Source organism: Sinohyriopsis cumingii, chromosome 10 (genome assembly GCF_028554795.1).
Source record: "Sinohyriopsis cumingii isolate HCF-2022 chromosome 10, ASM2855479v2, whole genome shotgun sequence".
Lineage (NCBI taxonomy): Eukaryota > Metazoa > Mollusca > Bivalvia > Unionida > Unionidae > Sinohyriopsis > Sinohyriopsis cumingii.
The window spans coordinates 63,307,214-63,329,210 of NC_142970.1; the positions used below are offsets into that span (position 1 = coordinate 63,307,214).

Consider the following 21,997-nt stretch of genomic DNA (forward strand, 5'->3'; position numbering starts at 1 on the left):
TACAGCTCGTGCAGTGTGGCATGAGGCGGGGGGGGGGGGGGGCATTAAGAAAAGTCATTGATACTACACTTCTTGCAGTAGACTGCTCCGGTGGACTGAGCTATTCAAGCGTCTGCCTTGTATGTGGGAGGTTACAGGTTCTCACCCCGGCTGAGTCATAACAAAGACTTGTAAAAATGATAATAGCAGCTAGTGGTGGCAATCGGCCAGAATTTCATAATAATCGGTTCCACATAACCAACTGATAATCCATAATAATCGGTTACTAAGAACAAATTTTAATTTTGTTTGTTATACAGTTATAGCTTTGCTCAAGAGCTCAAAATGTTAATAAATGTCCTGGAGTAATCTCTTTGAATGACATGTATATGTGTATGTGTGTTTGATTTGGATTCTTAACGTACTTTAACAATTTTTCAGTCATGTCGCTAAAATGTCTGCAGTGTGGCAGTTTATAGTGATGTCTAGCACTGGGGCATCATGCCGCAGACATGTAACATGATGTCCCACCCAGTCACATTATCCTGACACCCGGCTGACCAGTCCTCTTAATGCTGAGTGCCAAGCAAGGCAGCTGTTAGTACTATTTTTGTAAGACTTTGGTATGACTCGGCCGGGGATTGAACCCACGACCTCCAGCTTCTGAGGCGGATGCTCTAACTATTCATTCGCTGGAGTGGTTGTGACATATATAAACTGATAAAAATATTACATTCTTTTCAACTGTGTAGTGTTATTTTTGTTCTAGAACTTTATTAAATGAAAGCAATATCTGATGTGTCTGTAATTTAAAGTACAGAAGGTTTTCCTCTCAATAACTACAAATACTAGAAAGGATTTTATATTAAAACTGGAACAAATCGTCAAAATGTTTTTAAAATTTATTGAGTTAACAATTTCACTGCATAATCATGTCATCATGACCACATGTCCCAAATTATTAAAGTTAACACCTATGGAATATGATATGGTTTTACATTTTTAATTTGTGAAGGGAACAAATAATTCAATTCAAATGAAGCCCTACTTAGCTTACGATTTACAAAAGTTTTACTAACTTTTGTGTTCTGCATGCAACTAAAAAGTAGTCTCCCTTTACACAATCGATTATGGAGTTTCACAATCAACCAAATGATGATTGATTATAATCGATAATCAGAACAACTATACATGCAGCTACCTTGCTTGGCACTCATCATTAAGAGGTTAGTATTATGACTAGTCAGCCTGGTGTCAGGATAATGTAACTGGGTGTGACATGATACATGTGCTGGTCATGACTATAAACTGTCGCACTGCAGACATCTTAGCGATATAAATCACACGCGCGATATAAATCACACGCACACTTCTTGCAAGATCAATGTTAAAGAAAACATTAACAAAATTGCATTCATACCTAACTTAACTTAAACAAAATCGTACAAATTCTAACGGTTATCTTATTTTATGATTAAGTTCGCATTAACATTTCTTCTGCAATGCAAGCACAGCATTAGTGTGGCATAACTAAGAAATACGAAATCATTGTTCTGGTGGTTGCTACATAAATATACAAAAACAAAAACTGTTAAAAGCTAACTGACCATGTTCTCTTCTGAAACTATAAAGATTGTAATGACAATAAGTTTGAACTTTCTTTATGTTGTGAAAACAACATACATACATTTAATAAACAATTTGTATGCACGTATGTTAGCCTCAGATATATTATCAGCGAGTGTGTGATTTGGATTTTTAATATAGCTTTAAAAAAAGTTGTCATACTGCTACAATGTCTGTTGTGTGACAGTTTACAGTGATGCCTAGCACTAGGGCATCATAATCAGTTTTCAGTCCAAAGCCTGTTTTGATTAAGTGTTTCCCTTTATGTACATTTGTGTGTCAGGGATGCAACACTGGAGAAAACTGATGCATGCATTTTGTTGCTGTGCATTTTTTGACGCAAAGAATTTGCATAATACAATCAGGAATTATTTCATATCCAATGCATTGGATAAGGGGTGGCATCATGTATACATCGAGCATAGGCATTGAATGGTTCCCCACCTTGTTTGCTTCCTGTGTTGTGCTCCTCTATTTGTATAGCAGAGTGCAATGCAGGGACCACACAAAACAAGGAACCAGACTAGCATAGGCAACAATGTGACAGAGTAGCTTCCCCATATCTTGCGAGCTCTCACACGATTTCCATTGAGCTCAGCAAGATGTCATCTAGATGTTTAAACTCTATGCTTGTTGCACTAGAAAGTGATCTTCAGATTAACACATTAACCCCTAGCTACGACTTTACGGGTCAGGAGGTAGTAGCCTACTGCCGAGCTCTGTAGCGTCATGGTCTTGGATGATACACTAAAGTGGGTGTTATTATAGAAAGGTAGACAGATGTAGCTCTACAATGATACCAAATAGGTTGCACTACAAAATACAGATAGAAAAACCTCATTTTTTGTACCCAATTTTTGTACCCAAAATTAGCCTGTGGTCGGAATCCAAATTTGTGGTCGGAATCCAAATTTGTGTCCAGATTTTAGACTTTTTGGTCTCAGATCTAAAGCAAACCGGTATGAACTGCAAACAGACAGATGAGCCTTTATAATGGCTCCATTTAGCAAAAAAAATAAAAAAAATAAAAAATAAAAAAAGAACTCCAACTTTTACCCTTCTGCTCATGCGCGTGTCAAATAGCCAACGAAAAATGATGTTTCTAACACAACTAGGCAGTATGTTATTGAAAGATGACCGGGGATTTGGTGTTTGCGAGTCTATTCAGAAACAGCTTTCAAAATGGGTTTCCTACTAGATTTTCAGACAAAAATGACAAAAAGCTCCACGGGTTAATGTGTTAAACAGTACATTTTGATGATGTCACAAAATTTAAATATTCCTTGTGTATTTAATCACTTATGCATTGACATTGCACATAAATTACAAATTTAGCAATTCCTTGACGATTTGTAAAAAAAAAAAATAATCCTTGTTAACACATTAACCCCTAGCGACGACTTAACGGGGCAGGAGGTAAGTAGCCTACTGCTGAGCTCTGTAGAGTCACTAAAGTTGGTGGTATTATAGAATGGCAGACAGATGTAGCTCTACAATGATACCAAATAATCTGTAATATCTAGTTGCACTACAAAATACAGATAGAAACACCTCATTTTTTGTACCCAAAATGTGCCTGTGGTCGGAATCCAATTTTGTGTCCAGATTTTAGACTTTTTGGTATCAGATCTAAGGCAAACCAGTATGAACTGCAAAGAGACAGATGAGCCTTTGCAGAAAGTAGGATAAGATAGGCATTTGGAATAAAGAGTGGTCTCCATACAAAAATAATGGCTCCGTTTAGCAAAAAAAAAAATAATAAATAAAAAAAAAAAATCCAACTTTTACCCTTCTGCTCATGCACGAGTCAAATAAATGAAAAACAATGTTTCTAACACAACTAGGCAGCATGATAATGAAAGATGACCAGGAATTTGGTGTTTTCGGGTCTATTCAGAAATAGCTTTAAAAATGTGTTTCCTACTTGATTTTCAGGCAAAAATGACAAAAAACTCCAGAGGGTTAATGTGTTAAAACGTCGCGCACTAGGAACCATTAGCGAAGAAAGTGAAAGAAGCAACACAAAAGAGTAACTGTGGATCTAACTGTAATGAAAAATGGAGAAAATAATTCCCTTGACTGGAATACGGCACATCCATTAGGCAATAAAAGAATGATCTTAAAGTTCAAGTGTAACTTATTAAAAGAATATGAATCATTAGCCTCCTTCATTTTAGGATAAATGTGTTCTAGGACGAAGTACAACGAAACCAATGATAGTACACATTTTATGACAGGCAGTAAATTAACTGCTATTTGGTTAAAAAGATTTATTTGGCTTGTATGTAATGTGTTGTCCTATAATATTGCTTCAAAATCATTATAAAAGACTGTTAAAATTACAACTTTAAAAGGAAAATTAACTAATAAAATTATTATTTGAATGGACAATGCATTTGTTTGTTAATTGTGCATGTTGGTTTATTTTGTATGCTTAGAGAGAGAGAGAGAGAGATTGAAAGAGTATATTGTGCAAGATGCAATATCCTATTTCAAGCTTAAAAAGTATGAGTCAGATGAAAATTTGTCAGTACATTTTTGATCCCCCACATTTTTTATTTGACCCCCAGTTCTAACACCAAGGTGTTTTTTTACCCTCAGTTTTACACCCCTTGTTGATACACTGTGATATTACTTGAGGAAGAGTAGCTATAACAAGATTTTCAAGTTGGCTTCATTGGTGGCCATACTGGATGTCAAATTGGTACCATTTTCATTTAGGACCAAGGAGTCTTACAGTGAAAACTCAATCTTGATATGATCATCCATCAAGGAGGACTAGGGTCATGATTTTTAAGATGGCCTCTGTGGTGGCCATATTGGATATGCAAGCAATTAGGATCGAGCTAGACCATAGGATGAATGTATGTGTAAAGTTTCATGGTAATCCTTCAAGAAGTTTAAGGAGTAGCAATAACAAACTTGTACTAACGGACATCAGACAAAACACCATCCGATTTGCTCTTCTGTTCCATGACCAGTACAGCTAATTAGTTCTATACCACATACAAAACACCATCCGATTTGCTCTTCTGCTCCATGACCAGTACAGCTAATTAGTTCTATACCATACAAAAAACTACATTTAAGTATTATTAGCAATACATTACCCGCTATTAATGCATTACTGAATTTGCCAGCCTGGAGGGAATAGAGTTAGAAGAGCATACTCTTCTTTCATCAAAGACACCAGCTGAGATTGGTGAAAGAGAATGGGGATCCTTGAAACTGATGGCAGGTCCTTGAAGTGAAGCCAGATACACTTCGTTATTGAAGAATGGGCCCATGCATCATTCAAGAAGTCAAAACAAGCATCAGAAAAAATCTGGCACTTAGTGGGGCATAGGGATAAGGAAGTCTTTGCAGGGAGTACAATTCTCAAAGGGCAACTGTCTCCCTCCTTAGGGAAGAGTCCAGACTTCCTCCCCTGGCTCCTCCAGCCATTTTGAAATGATAATGAACTGGGAATTAATTTAATTTTGTTTTGCAGTTTAAACTGCCATGGAGGAAGAACCATGAACCTACCAGAATAGGGGTGTTTCTTCACTGCCTTAGCCAAGCCCAGTACTGTGGCCAGGAAAAATTGTAGATGATCCATTAAATCCCGAGACCCAACTCTGGCAAATAATCTCCAAATTGCATCTCGGCATCCAAAAGGGTGGCACATAAAAAAACCTTTTCGCTGTGATCCAGCAAACACTTTGACATCTCCAAGGCTGCATCCTTCCTCAGGTGAAGTAGCTCTGCAAAGAGTGCCATAGATATAAAAAGAGCACGTCTTGACCACAGTCTCTGCATGGCCTCAAGAGAAAAAAAGATTCTTCCTCCAACAGAATGAAGGAAGCTGCCGAAAAATTGAAGAAGAAAGGCTGGCATGTGATACTATGGTAATTAGTCTCTCTGCCTTCAGTTCCAATGCCTCAAAAGCATTCAGTACTGCTTCAAGGAGTTTTCAAAATAGAACCAGCTCCCCCATCCCTTCTCAAAAAGATGGGCTCTTCTAAATTCACCAGGGCTAACCTGGCCTTTTCATATTAGAAATATGGATCTTACTAACGAACAACATCTTTCAAGTTATTGCAGCATCCTGAAAACAGGCAAACAAGAGAATATTGCCATACTTAGTTTATCTAACGAAGTTTTAGCTTATTTACCATATTACCAATTTAAAAAATATCAACTGATTGCAAATGTGTTAGTTTTTGATAAAGTACATGCATGTCAAACATGTGTGTAATGAAGTGTACAGGTAAGAAAGATAAGTAAAAAAGAATTAAGGAAAAAGGTCAATAATTTAATTTTTTAAGCCCACAGGAAAACTAGAAAAAGACCACAAACTTTTCTCAAAGAACTTTATAAACAACTCAGATTAGACTTCAGCAGTACCAACAGAGAACACCTCCAAGAAAAATTTAGTAAGGCCAGTAACTAATGAACTGAAAGCTAAATTTGTGTACCCATCTAATGTACTGGTCCAGTTTGTGCACTGTAAAAAGTAAACGTTTTTCTGTGTTTCACACACAGCATCCCCATCTCTGCTTTTCTAACAACAACCATTTCCTAAACCAGTTCAAATGTTTGCTTTATTCTTCCACTTACTATGCCAGACACTACGTTCAAATCGTGTAACAAGAAATTCTTGTTTGCTGTCTCTTTGTTTAAAATAAGTTCTTTTTAATATTCCATGTGTGCATTCCTCCTGAAAGAGCACAAATCAACACAGCCTTTGGTTGATTAATTGTCCGAACAGATAATTCATTTCTGCCTCTATAACAAGCTTCTAAGCACAAAATAAAAGCAGGATATGAATCTTTTAATGTAAGGCTGGAACATCAAGTGAAGAACATAAGACAGAATTCTGTTCAAGGTCATACTACACTAACGTCTAACATTTCAAGGACAAAAGATATACAGGAATGAAATCTAGGACTTTTCAATCATAATATTCATTGACTTTCCAGTCTGAAAGGATTGCAAAATTTATGTCTGCAAGACCAAGATGAGACAATTATTTTGCAAAAAAAAAGGGGGAGGGGTATTGCTCTTGTTTAAAGATTTAAATATATGATATGAGAACAGAAGTGTATTAGCCTTTTTTAGAACATTTTATACAAACTCAAGTCTCTTTCTTTTCGTTCAAATAAATATTCCAGATCCAAGTATAGAAATTACAGGAGCATCAATTAAACTGGTTGGCGAGTTGGTTCTTTCAGTCTGAACCAGTCTGTCATGAACTACAGGATTCCCCAAAAACCCATGCTCCTGCCAGTGACGGATATGTGTATCCAGAACCTTGACAAAATCCCAAACGTTTAAGGTGCCTCGTTGTTGTGAGAGTGCAACAGCAGATCAAACTTGGACTGTGCCATGGAAAGCCTCTCCAAGGTGAATAAAATTTGGACCTTACAGGTTTGGGACATTACTCTGAGGATATAGGCAGTAAGTCTCATTTAGCCAATATCAACAGGCCACATTTTCTCCTTCGCCATCAACTGACCTGGGTGGGCCCAAACAAAAATGATGAGAGAGATGAAGCCTAATGTTTTCTTCCAGGAACTCATCAGCATCCACAATAATCGCGAGTTCATCTTCCTGGCCCTGTTCTTCAGCCAAGGCAGGACTACAGCATCTATTATGCTTCCCTAAGGAAGAGAAGGATTGCTAGTTCTTTGATACTCTCTACCTGGAGAAAGGGATTGACACCAGAGGAAACAAGTGATAGTCCCCTCCCTTTCCCTTAGTGATGCCAGTAAAGGTGGGCAAAACGTAGGGGGTGCCAGGTCTGTGGATCCATGAAGCCATGACAAAACCATCCATGTTAGCATGGTCAGGAAAGAGACACAGTTGTCACTGTGCTGGGTGGTGGGAGCCTCCAGTTTCAGCAAGAGTTCAATGGAATATCTTAAAGTGCGTATTTACCTAATCGCTTCCCTAAGCAGAGTGCCTAGTGACCAGAACTCTATGACCAGTGATGTTCTCCTATAACTGCCTTTAGACATATATCCCAGTGACAAAGCTTTGCTGGCTGTCATCAAACACACTACCCAATGACAGAGCTTTGCTGACTCTCTACAGTGCCACAATCACCAGACAATGGCCAGGCTAATGATGTAGACCTTATTTTAGAGTCTCTATTTGGGTAACTCCAACAAATAAGATCTAGCTTTAATTTGAGATCCATTTTTAGCACAACACAACCACACCTCCCTTGAATCAAAAAGGCATGACTCATTGTCTGGGACTGGCAACTCTCTTATGACGAGAAGTGCTGAATATCCCTACCTCAGTGGAAACAGGCAACCAACTCTGGGTGTCTTTCTCACCGAAACAGGCTATTTTCCTTGATCTAGAAGTGCCAGCATTGAAGCACGCAACTTCCATACACCAGGAAGGTAATAGCTGCAGCCATTTCTGTATTCTGGGAAGTGGACATCGAAGCAGGCTACTTCTGTACAGCATGAAGTGCCATAGCCCCACAAGTGGGACCTGATCATCAACCCTGCTATGAGGCCAAGGCCCTGAAGCCCACCTGATGCCCACCACAGCATGATATACGGGTTGAATAATTCACTTCCCTGAAAAGGATGTCCCCACACCCCATAGGGATCAAGAGAAATTAATAAGGAAGTGTGAATGCTGATGTGATTACCTTTCCTAGACCATTCCACAATAGGGTTCATCAGTACCCTGGCAAGCTGGGAGTTCAAAAAACAACTCATTCCCTCCACAGATCATACAGAGCTAGATCAAAGTCCAGGGTGACTCAATCCACCAGTTGCTATCACCAGATGACAGGCTTGGAGGGTGGTGCTTCCCACATTTGTGTGCATGTATGATCCACTCTCCACCCTGGTATTTACTCTGGAGGGAGGAGGAGGAGGACCCTGATCCTAACCCTATAAGGCACTGCCTGGAATGGAAAAACCAACTGGTGCTTAGCGGCTGAGACTGATCCCTTGTACTCTTGTGATCAAGAAGTGTCCTTCTCTACCAATGAGCTAATCATCTTTTGAGACCCAAGGGACTCGCAGAACAATCTTGCGTGTTCTAGATTAGGTGAAGTCCTAGACCTCGCCCAAACATAAAAAGCAAAACAGGCACCCATCTGTCTGTTGACAATTAGCAAGGCAAGTGAGTTGCATATCCCATGGGGATTTCTTGCACCCAAATTAACTACATTCTGCTTTGACATACTACTGCAATAAGAAAATTAGGAAAGGAATGAGCAAATTGCTAATTATAATAATAATAAATGGCTTAAGAACTGAAATCAAGCACAATCTCTTATCAGAAATACTTTACCTATCCATATGGCACTGATGACATTAGTGGTGTGAAACCTGCAGTCAAACACACTCTAGCATCAGCAATGGTATGTAAGTCACAGATACTGGCCATGAATGCTGTGAAACCAACAAATGCAATTATAAATGAATGGTTTGCAACAAACTCAAGAAGCGAACAGAAGATAATGCTGGTGTATGAGCCCCTTAAATACAAACAGCATTGGTCAATGAATCATCAAAATGAATGTTCTCAAAATAAAATGGTGAGTAAACATAGGTCAATAACAAATTCGGATGAATGGGGTGGGGTGTCCAGGTGGATTGCCCAACGGGTAAGTGCTGACAAAATGCAACAACAAATGCCTAAAATCTAACAAGAGTTCACCAATTACAACATATGCAATGGATTATGGGTATAAACACTTCATAAGCAACATAGAAGCCGGTATTTAGATTTTTGAAATGTCTTGAAAGGCACTATTTTTCTAAAGCATGAATAATTCAATTCAGATGCCCACAAACAGGGCAGCTCTTGTTCATGGACCTATTATGTGGGGAATATACTAGGTCTGTGTTCTATCAAGTTCTAGGACTTTCCATCTAATGGGAGGATGGAATTTTTTAATATACAGATGAGGGTAATTCTCATTCTGGAAAGGTAAAATTGATGCAGGAAGTAACAGTACTTACAGAAGATCAGCACATTAGTGACTACATAGCGCCAACAAAAGGTTCAGTTAAAATATTTAAAACTCAAATGCACAAACATTTTGACAGGTGAAGCTTCAATTCAAATTTATAAGCATGTTTGTGTGGTTTTGGGATTTTTAACATAGCTTTTTTAAAAATTCAGTCATAAAGCTATGATGTCTGCAGTGTGAGTTTATAGTGATGTCTAGCACTGGGGCATCATGCAACAGACATGTAGCATCATGTCCCACCCAGTCACATTATCCTGACACCCAGCTGACCAGTCCTCTTAATGCTGAGCGCCAAGCGAGGTAGCCACTAGTACCATTTAAGTATTTGCGGACCTGCCAACCCTGAAGAGTCTGTCTCAGTAAGGCAGTTGTTTTTTTCCCTGTAAGTTTGACCAGTTTTCAGTAAGGTGTAACAAAATACCATAAACTGTTATTGTAAAGCTGGAAAAGATAACTAAAAGTACATGTAGACTTTATTTACCACTAGTATAGTTGCACAAATTTTAGTTCCAATCCCTATGGAACTCAATGGCTTGTTGCTATCTCTCAATTTTATGTAATTCTTGGAAATTCTTTTTTCCATTGCACATGACAGCAATCGTATTTCCTGCCACGAGTCAAAGTCAAATTGGCACAGGATGTCCAATAAACATAATTGTCCCTTCCAGCTTATAGTCACAAGAATCTGAATAATCCATTTTATTTTTCTGTGTTGATTATTAACAATCTTCAAGAGGCTTATTTCACCCTTTGTCTCAAACATGCATCGCTTGCTGGATGTCATTTTTAAAAAAATTATATGATCAACAGTTTAATCATGCAGACGCTTCACATGATAAAATATATGCAGGTTCAAGCGTCTGATGTGCTGCTGTAAAGTTAGTCTGGTTCCCTAACCAATTTCATTACTTCTAATATGAAAACCTGGATCCAAATATAAAACAGGGATGAACAAATTTTCCCCGATTTTTCAGCAATGGTCATTTTTTGGTAGTTTCTGCTTGCATGCCGTAAGTCCATATTTTAAGAGTAATTTTCATAAGACTTACGGCAAAATCATAAGAGTTGGCAGGTCTGTATTTGGTATGACTCGTCTGGGGTTTGAACCAGTGACCTCACCCATTTGAAGCAGATGTTCTAACCACTAGGTCACCGGAAAAGTCATAAAATTAGGTACAAGATAAAATATACAACTGTATCATTTAAAGATAAAATATAAAAATGCTAATATTCTGTAAAATGTATACGACATAATGGATAAAGGTAACACATGTAACATCCTTAAATCATGATTTAAATATCTTTCACAAAGCAATGCAATAGTGACAGGTAACATTCAAACTATATTTGGAAAAAGAGAATAGACACTATATCACAGACAGGTAGGTACTGAACTCTCTCCAAGTCAAATAGCAAACAGTCACAATTACATCTTGCTTCTCTACCAAAAAAGGACCTGACAAAAAAACAAAAAAACATTGTTATGTATAGTCGGGTTTGAATAACAAACCCAAATTCTTTAACACTTCCTCGTATTTAATCAAATGACACCCCTAACTAGTTCCATCACATCTTCCACTCTCCCATTCCTCCATCCCCACCTCTCCTGTTTAAGCCGGACTGATCCTTTCCAATGTTCCTTTGTCCAACTCACCTGCTGCTGTGTATCATCTTCAAGATCATCCATGGGACCGGCATCTCTGTCATACATTGAGGATAATGCTCCTTGATTCTGCCCTTTCTTTCTTTTTTTCCTCTTCAACTTCTTCTTATTGGCTTGTAACATCATGTGTTCTGACAGGTCAGATGGTGCAGCCTCAGCCACATCTTCACTAGAAAGTGAAAGAAAAAACTGAGGGTCAAAATTTCAAAGTACTCTTTTCAGAAATGCAATATTAAAGTTCAAATTACATGGAATACTGTCTCATTTGCTCTATTATGACATAGCAAGACAAGAGTCCCTCAGGAGGACTGGCACTCTACTGGCTGAAAAGAATTCCTAGAAGAAAGATAATGATATGACCATTTCTTATTAACTGCGGAGTGCTGAAACCATCTGATATTTTTCAGCAAAAGCAAGATTAAGCTACTGTGGCACTCATACTGGATTTAAGATCGGCACCATTTTTATTTACAAAAAGAACTTACATTTTATTAGACCTATTTTGGTGAGAGAAAAAACCATGTCAACATTACTCTCCATTCATGTGGAACAGCAATAAGATTTTCAAGATGACTACTGTGGTGGATTCCTTGGATGTCAGATCAGCACCATTTTCATTTAGGACCAAGCAAACATCACAAGTCTTTTGGTAAAACCACCATGTCAATATAGCCATCTATCTTGGAAGAGAAGCAGCAACCAGATCTCCAAAACAGCTACAATGATGGGCATACTGACTGTCAAATCATCACAACTTTTATATCCTATGGTACAAATACCACAATGATATGACTTTCCATTGACAAATAGCAATAACAAGATTTTTAGGATAGCTGCAATATTGGATGACAGAACAACCCTATCTGCATTTAAACTCCACTATATCATAAGAATTTTTGGGGAAAACCCAGTGCAGATATGACCATTTATCTAGGAGTAGCATAACAACCCGATTTTCAAGATCTCTACCAGAATTGCTGCTCTGGTGGCAATAATAGGGGTCAGATCAGTACCATTTTTACTTGTGACCAAGAAAACCCCACCTTGACATGACTTGCCCTTCCTCCGAAGTAGCAATAACATGACCGAGTGCTATGCAGGCCACCATTTTTTAAGATCCATTCAGACATCTTTAGAAATCTTTTGGTGAAAACAGCTTAAATATGATTTGACAATTTACCACATGTACAAAGAAGTTAAACTTGAAATCATATGAGCATTAAATGCAAGCCCTGGAGAGACGACAAATTAACCCACATGCTCCTGACCTATAATGATTTATAAACTTCTAAAAGAGGGACATCATGCAATATGCTTGATTATGGCTTTTTTTAAAATGTTCACTTTATTGGTTTTGCCTTGTAAAGGGCTATATGCACATTGGCCACTATCACTAGGACCATTGTATGGAGTGGCCGATATGGGTGACTGCTGGAGGGGAACACCATTTTGCTGAGTCAACTGTGCCAATCACTGTCTTGTATAGCACCAACTTGTGACAGTCCTGGTTATCACACAGCAATTCAATGACAGATAATTCATAAAAACCACTTCATAAACGAATGAAGCCTAGGTAAAAGACAATGACTGGCGATAAAAGAAATCTTTTGATTCCACTTCCAATCAAATATACATGTCTAGTGTCAATATTTTTTCTGCAGCAAACTTGAATCCAAGATTTTTAACCATCTACTTGCCTGACATTTAAATATCCCCCAAAATGACAAGATACGAGGTACATATTTAAGCAACTATGAAGAATATTTAAATTTGTTCATATTCTGTGCTAGTACAGTCAGATACAGATAATAACAAATATCATAAGAAAAAAAAAAGAGTAATATTTTTAAAGAAAGAACATCCTTGCACACAAAACTGTTAATAATTTACCAATTATAACATTTCAAAGTAGATGTTTACAATATAGGAAATTATAGGAATTTTAACAAAATTTAAGAATCCCTGAATATAAAGGAATTTATAGGAACTTTTCATCACCATGGAAAATTCCTATGCCTGGATGTCTAGAAAGAAATTTTTTTCTCCAAGGTAGTAACATTTGGCATCCTTTGCCAGAATTTTTATGTAGCTGTCAACATTCAAATTTGATATAAAAATATTTGATCCCTACAAGAACTACAAACTTTACAAATTTTTCCAACTCATTCATTCATATATATATATATATATATATATATATATATATATATATATATATATATATATATATATATATAAACACACACACTAATGCAGCTAATTCAGTTTTCCAAAGGAAAGAAGAACAAAAAATAGAACAGTAGAATGGTTCCTGGTTGTAGCACTAGTCTCAATATTGATTTCAATTATGAATTGCCACTTGAAAACCAGATGATCTACAGATTAAGTTGCCATAGTGATTGGCAGCAATTTTATTCAGTATTACCAGTGCCATACAAAAGAACAAGCTGAATCAAACCTGTAAAAACTTTCCAATCTTACATTTTCAGACAGGACCCCATTCAAGCTGGCAAAGTGACTGGGCAGACATTTTTTTTATCAACACTGGTTGTGCCGCATAAAAGAAAACCCTTGCAGGTATAAAAACAAATGCAAGGCTATTTCATTTAATAATACAAAATTATAAAGAATTTTTACCAATTATAAAATTTCAAACTAAGTAAATACTTTCACTATATGAATTTAAAGGATTTTAACAAAAATTAGGAACCGCTGAATACATCACAATTCCCTAAAATGTACATGCAGCTCAAGACACATTAAATGCTAATAATATATCATTACAATATAAGCAGCGATTTCTCCTCGATTTTCTTAACTGGACCATACGCACTGGCATTTTCACAAGTCTGGATATTCAACTTTATAGGCAGGGAGGGGAGGAAGTTTTTACATGAGAACAGTATCTTTGCATACATATGGTAGTACAGACGTATAAAAGGAACATGGACCTCCAATTTGTTCAAACACAGTTGGGTCTAGCTACGTAATTATGTACACACCGTAATGGAGTCTTGCACTCACTAGCACAAACACAGGTCTAACAGATAAAGAAGAATTTGTATGGATCGTTATTCATGTATATGTATGACCATGCCTAACAACGTAACCATCTTGGTCCAGGCGTTGGAGAATTTGGTACATTACAAAATCTAACAGCATACAGACCCCAATCTGCATGCACATTATGCAATGTTGAAACAGGGTTTAAGCTATTTGCTGTTGGAATCCTTTTCCAACTGCAACACAAGTGTCTATGGTTATTATACATGGGAAAAAAAACATGAATGTGAACTTTAATTGCCTCAACTTCATCTGCACCACATTCATGGTCTTATTTCCGTTGGTCTACCAGAACGATCATATTGGACTCCACTACTTACCAACAATTTTAAAAAGAACTACGAGTTTAGACTTGAATGTAATGCTTTTGCGAAATGCAAAACAACTGGGGGAAGTTCCGATTGCATGCCTCCTCATTTGCAAGGGCTAATTTTTCTGATCATAAATCAACAGCATATGTAATAAATTATTACTAAAGATAATTAAAGTAATTCAATTCAAATCAGGAAAACTGCTTGCATAAAGCTTGTTTTGGTACTAAATTATTTACCATGAGAGGTGCTGTTCAACATGTTGCCTACCAATAATACAGAGTGGACTAGGGCACAGGCATATTTTCAACGGGAAGCAGAATGTATATTTTTAATTCCTTCATCATTTTTTCCATCCAACAAGTACACTACTTTTTCTCATATATTATGCTTTATTCTCTCTTCAGCACTCACAAAATTTCATCTATTTAAAGTCAGGTTCACTGGTTTCTTGTTATTTACATTTTTTTCTTCACCTAGAGAAACTACCGTTTTTATACCAGTCATTCTGGTTCTGAAGGACCTTTTTCAATGCCCATACAGACATCTGTTCAAAATTGTATCCACTAACATTGCTATTTTCCAGAATTTCAATGCAATTCAGACTGTGGAATTATCATTAACAATTCCTAATTATTATGCCAAATCAGGAATGGTTTACATCTCTGCAGTTGGCCTTGGATACTGGGTCACTCAGATGCTGTTGAAATTTCTTCCAATGCTGCTGAATGCACTTGTCAGTGCTCAATTTTTTTCCACCATAGGCCCAGGGCAAGTGACTTTTAAAAAAATCACTAGCCTCAATTCCACTAGCCCAGCTCAAATTCCATATGCCTTAATTGTCCTGATTTCTTTACAATTATTTGTAATTGTCGAGAAATTAAGAAAAGCACATTAAATGGACTCATTTCAAAACATTTCAATTCAAGCAATGTCTTATCCCAGGTCATATTTACCAACTGTCAAATACCATCTATGCTCACTTATAATTCTACTCCAACTACAAACAGCACCGACCCAGATCAACCATCACAAAATGTACCAGCACATCTGGGTCTGCACAGTTTGTTAGCAATCAGTAGAACAAACAACACAGACCCTGATCTGCAGGCATATTATGCTGTCTGCAATTTGATAACTTATAAGCAAGTATATACAGTAGCTTTAAACAAAACCACTTCCTTCAAATTAAAATCCACTTGTGAAAGACTTATTTTTGACTATTATTCTGGCATGCCCACCCCCTCCATAAGGATTCCTCCGTTATACTTGTGTTATTGCTCGCAAGACTGAACCCTCGTTCTGCGTACAAGATTTCCGATAATTTCACAATTTCTGCATGCTCATTGATGAATTCTGAATAAATGTGGCTTTTATCACGATTTGTAGGGACAACTTTTCCGAGGCCTCGAAGCAGCTTTATTTTGCAAAAATGTCCACATTTCTTGATCAAAGTTGGAAACAAAAATTCAGGTGAAGAAGCATTACGAATCAGTAGACACAGTATCTTCAAGCGTCATTAGTTTACATGAGAGTACTGTGAATCATATGGCACATCAGCCTAATTTGTCTAACAATGAATGCCCCCCCGCTTCATGATCTGTCAAGTTTGGTCAAATTTTGTGGAGCATATTTATATAATTTTAATTTTTGTAACAGCAGCCATATTTATATAATTTAATTTTTGTAACAGCAGCCATATTTATATAACTTTAATTTCTGTGACAGCAGCCATATTTATATAACTTTAATTTTTGTAACAGCAGCCATATTTATATAACTTTAATTTTTGTAACAGCAGCCATATTGAATGGCAGATCAGACTTTTTAATTACAGATGGCAAGATGTTAAATTTATTAAACTGGTTTCTGACAAAAAGGCACATTCTCCTTAGTATTAGCAGCCAGATTTTATGACAACTCATCATGTGTATCAATTTAAAAGTCCTAAGTCTGAATGCTTCCTGTCCACTATAGCTAAATCCTGTCGAGATGTTCCCAATTTTAGTAACGGTGACCTTATCTGATGGAAAATGAGCATCAGTTTTACATATTCAAAAGGCACTCAACAACTATAAGGCTGCTTATTGATAAATTACACCAAATGGTTTTGTTAGAAGCCATTTGAAAGCATAGTATCTTAATAACAGCATGCATTACTGAGACTGGATTCACAACATTAGCATAATTTGAAAGCCCAAGATGTAATTTGTCAAATTTGGTCAAATTCCAATAACAGCTTAAAAGAAAGAATTTGTTTTGAAGGTTTTCCAACCATCTTTGAATTTGCCTTGGCATCATTTGTACAGAAAGCATAACACACTAATATATAACCATAATAGTAGTTTTTTAAACATCTGATTAAAGTATTATGTATTTCAAACTTTGACATCTTTTGAGTCAAATTCTGCACAACTGACAAATTTTGAAATAAGATATCTAACCATTTGTAACATATTTGCTTTTCCCTTTGTACCAAACCAGTCTGCTGTTAATAGTGTTATCTACCAAACTGGTACAGGAAGAACTGTATGTCCTGAATGCTGTTTATCAGAAATTATCAAATTTTCATATTTTTGGTTTAAAATAGGAAATAAAGTCACAACACTATGCTTCATCTTGTTTGCATACAATCAGGATTAAATTTTAAAATTACGAGATTCTTTTTATTAGGTTTTTAATCAGGGTTTAAAACAATTGAGGTTCAAGACACGAAGTAGCTACAAGACTATCTCCACGGTAAGCATAACAAATTTAATAAAGTATCAGTTTCTTTCTAAATAAAATGAAAATAAAGATAAAAATTAAAATAATTACAAAACAAATACCTGTAAGTGTGAAGAAAATCATGCTTTCTTGACTAGCATAACAAATAAAAAAAAACTGCAAAAAACTTGTATGTGGTATAGGGATAAAACTGTTCATTTTGCTCAAATTTTTGTTTTATTTGATTTGTTTCCTTTAGTTTTTGTACCCTTTAATAAAGTTTCCATGGTCAAAACGAAATTTTAGGATGTTGAAGTTTTTTAAGGCCTGCTTCTAACCCAATACAATATATATATATTATCCATGTTTGATAAATGGTTTAATTTTGGTTGAGGAGGGGCTGAGGGGTATACAGCAATCAGCATTACCGGTATATATAGAAACACATGAAAACAATGCAGGTTCTAATGAGGGAAACCTGTAATGTGAATTCATTTATTTCCATATGTATACATTTTTTTTTTTAAAACAACATTTTCATCTGTCATATATTTATGGATTGGGATGTGGTGATACCATTTCCTTAGAAGGAACTCTGCTAAATCATTGGTCCTTTATAAATTCCTTGTTCGTAGCAACCATGATCCACAAACATTGTTCCTGGTGAAGAAAAGTGAAATTCACATTGTTAATATTGTTCATTTCAGAATAATATGGCTTTCAAAGCACAAAAGTTGAAATTATTACACCAGAACTTTCTCTGATGGCAGTGCAGGACTATATTTCTCGTAAAACAGTATAGTATACACACAAAAGACTCAATTTTGAAAACTGACAGTACACAACATTGAAACTAGAGGTGCTAGAAGCAATAACTCTCACAAACTATTCCTGTTCAGGCCTGCAATTTAAATATACAAATTGCCATATTTCACCGAAATGACACTACTTAAATACTGCATTACTCAAAAGTATGCCCAGCCATCATCGTAGAACCTTGTAGAATACGTGGAGTTCTCCCAAAAGAATCCCACCTCCACTTCTGACCCAGGAGTAAAACAAATGTCTGTAAATATACATGTTTTGTAATTCAATTCAAAATAGTTGATGAGATGTGATTTGGATTTTTAAAGTAGCTTTAACAATTTTTCAGTCACATCACTATGATGTCTGTAATGTGGCAGTTTAGTGATGTATAGCACTGGGGCATCATGCCATCGACGTGTAGCATGATGTCCCACCCAGTCACATCATCCTGACACCAAGACGACCAGTCCTAATGCTAACCTCTTAATGCTGAATGCCAAGCGAGGCAGCTTTTAGTACCATTTTTATAAGTCTTTGGTATGACTCGGCAGGGGATCGAACCCACAACCTCAAGCAGATGCTCTAATCACTATGCCACCAGAGTGGTTCAAAATATTTGAAACTTTTGTCCTATTTGAATTGTCACTGAGGCAAGAATTTTTTTTTATTATTCAATAAATCACCCACCCACCCCACACAGAAACTGATTTTTAAAATGACATTCAGCAGTTCTGGTTATTCATAAAAGTTTATTTGAAAACCTACCAACTGCCTATAAAAAAACTTTTAATGTAGATAAAATACTTTCTTAGCATGCAGTTTTAGTGGCAAACTGCACAGCCCTACCAAACTTCTGGATCATGACCAATTCAGCAAGAACAACATAATGGAACATCAATACACCCACCCCATGTTTAATACTCTTGTTTAAATTTTAAAATTGGCACAAATCACTTTTCATTTCCAGTCAGTGACCTTGAACTCTGACCTTTCAACCTCAAAGTATAAGCCATTTACAAACTTAGTCATGTTATGTGACACAGAACTATTGCTATCTTGTGGAAACTACTTTTGTTCAAGCCACAATGGTATTGGCATTTGAGCTTTACAACCCAAAAGTCCTAGTTTTTTTGTTCTAAAAGTGCAAGCCATATACATAGTTTCCTTTAGGTATGTGATGTTGGAACTTCCACTCCAAGTTGTTGTTGTTGTGGGGTTTAACGCCATTTTTCAGCACGATAGGGCTATACATGGCGGCCAGTATTAATGGTGGAGGAAGAACCCGGAAAACCCCGGAAAGAACCACCGACCCACGAGAAGCTACTGGCAAGCTTTCTCACATGCCCACATTGGCTGAATCTTAGACTCGAACCGCCGCAGACATAGGTGAGATGGCAGTGATCCGTAACGAAGAGCGCTTTAGACCACTCGGCCACTCGGGGCCCCTCCACTCCAAGTAATCTTGACTTTGACTTCAGCATAAGCAAGGGTTTTTATTTGCCCCAAGTGCAAGCCATCCACAAAGTATGATAAATGCAAATGACAGGCAAGGAAAGTTACTTCAATCAAATTAATGCATGGTAAGAAATATTTTTTGTTTTATTAAATAATTTGGTTATTGTAATATACCTGTATATTGACTTAATTAGTATACTAAATTAGAATACTGACTCAAAGTAATCTCTCATGCTCACTATTTTTACTCTTGTGAAAAAAATGGCTGAAAATTTCATGGTCAGATAAAATAAAAAAATATCTCTATAAATGCAAATCTACAAATAATACAAGGAAACAACTGAGTATTAAATAAATGTACTGTCAGCAATTAAAGACTTAATCATTCATGGTTACCACAGACTGTTTGGCAAACTGTTATGGCTTGGTTTAGTGAACAAACCAATACTGTTACCATAAACAATGATGCTGTTGCTGTTAATCTTGCTATTGTGTAGGATACTCTGACTACTGTGGCCTGGCAGATTTCTTTAATTCTGATATATTTGTTGACAATAGTTCTGTAACTGGAAGTGACAAAGATGATTATGATTTAGTACACAGTCACTGTCTTTAGAGCAATGAGGTTTTATTTTGTATATGGGACACTGGATTGTACCTTCAAGCCCAACATGACAGCGGTGTTAACAGAGTGGAAATTATTAATGAACTTTAAACAAAATAATTCAGATTAATAAAAAAGCATGACTACTGACAATTTCTTTCCATCCAAATAAGTAAAGGAATAATTTACAAGTCAATAAGTTAGTGAAGAAAGATGTTTTCACATGAAAGTTATCTTCATTATTTAGCAGACGATACATGCATATCCATTTTCACTTTCATCAGATTATAAAACTTACAGATATAAATTTTGTTCATGATAACATGCACTGATACAAAATGCATCATTTACAAATTTTACGATTACATAGTTCTGAAAGCAATCATGCCAATATAAACTAATTTTATGTCCAACATTATCAGCATCGACAAGTATAAACATCATCGACAGGTATATTAACACATCAAAAATGAACAATGAATTTGGATATAGTGGATATAGTGTTCCTCAGTTGTAATGTTTTAAAAACACATCTTTTAAATATTTATAAACAATCTTAACTGTAATGCCTTATGGTGCACACCTGTTCATCAATCTTAACAATACCTAAGTCAGGCCTTGTTGTTGTTGTAGGGTTTAATGCCAGTTTCAGCACAAGATAGGCTATACATGGCGGCCAATATCAATCATGGAGGAAGAACCCAGAAAAACCCTGGAAAGAACCACCAACCCACGAGAAGCTACTGGCAAGCTTTCTCATGTACCCACAATGGCCAAGCCTGAGACTTGAACCCATGCAGACAGAGGTGAGATGGCAGTGATCCATAACGGTGAGCGCTTTAGACCACTCGGCCACTCAGGGCCCCAAAAGCCAAGCTTTAGTCAAAGATTTCCTTTCTTTATATCTAAAATGTCTAAATGACAACCAAACTCACTAGATGGCATAATGACTGGAAATGGTGAGCTTTCATCACTCACACCTAACTCCAAATCTTGTTTGCAAAACAAATGAACTGATCACATTTAATGTTTTGTACACCAATACAAAAACCTTGCATAAAACATTAAAAAATGCTATATTTCAAAGTTTGCAAATTCAAAATTCATATGAACTGCTCAAATCTTATTTACAATAAATATTCCTTGTGAAACAGATTAACCAAGAACAGCAAGGAGTGTGTAATAACCACAATGAAGGAACAGTGACTATCACAACAATTGAACATGCTTAAGTAGGCTAAACATATAAGTGTGTGCGTGTTTTTATTTTTAATGCAGCTTTAACAATTTTTGTGTGGCAGGTTATAGTGATGTCTAGTACTGGAGCATCATGCCGCATGATGTCCCACCCAGTCACCTGGCCGAACACTCCTAAAACTAACCTCTTAATGCAGAATGCCAAGCGAGGCAGCTTTTAGTACCATTTTTGTAAGTCTTTGGCATGACTCGACCGGGGATCGAAACCAAGACCTCCCAAATCCGAGGCGGACACTCTAACCACTCGTCCAGCCCCCAGAGCAGTTGGCTAAACATACAAGAAAGAATCTCCTCATATGCAGTACATTCACCCATTAAACTTTACTATTCAGCACACGGGTGTCGAGGGGTAAGAAAAATTACCTCAACTATCTCTCCATATATTCTGATCAAGCTCTCACAGCAAGGTCCCATCACTGGACGTTTTATTATTCTCTATATCCAATTTTAGATTACAGCAATACAAAGACTGAAATTAGCAGTGATCCTGAACAAATCTGGTGATACAGATTTGTATAAATTTTCAAAAATCTGAATGA

At 36.6% G+C, this 21,997-nt stretch overlaps 1 protein-coding gene across 3 annotated transcripts in view; it reads right to left on the minus strand.

Moving 5' to 3' along the window:
• Positions 1-21,997, minus strand: part of LOC149790261 (uncharacterized) — a 100,918-nt gene that overhangs the window by 65,753 nt on the left and 13,168 nt on the right. For all 3 annotated transcript variants that reach the window (XM_089972302.1, XM_089972300.1, XM_089972301.1), the window contains exon 3: positions 11,247-11,424. In XM_089972302.1, the coding sequence (XP_089828428.1) occupies positions 11,247-11,424 (178 nt within the window). The remainder of the gene's footprint in view (positions 1-11,246; positions 11,425-21,997) is intronic.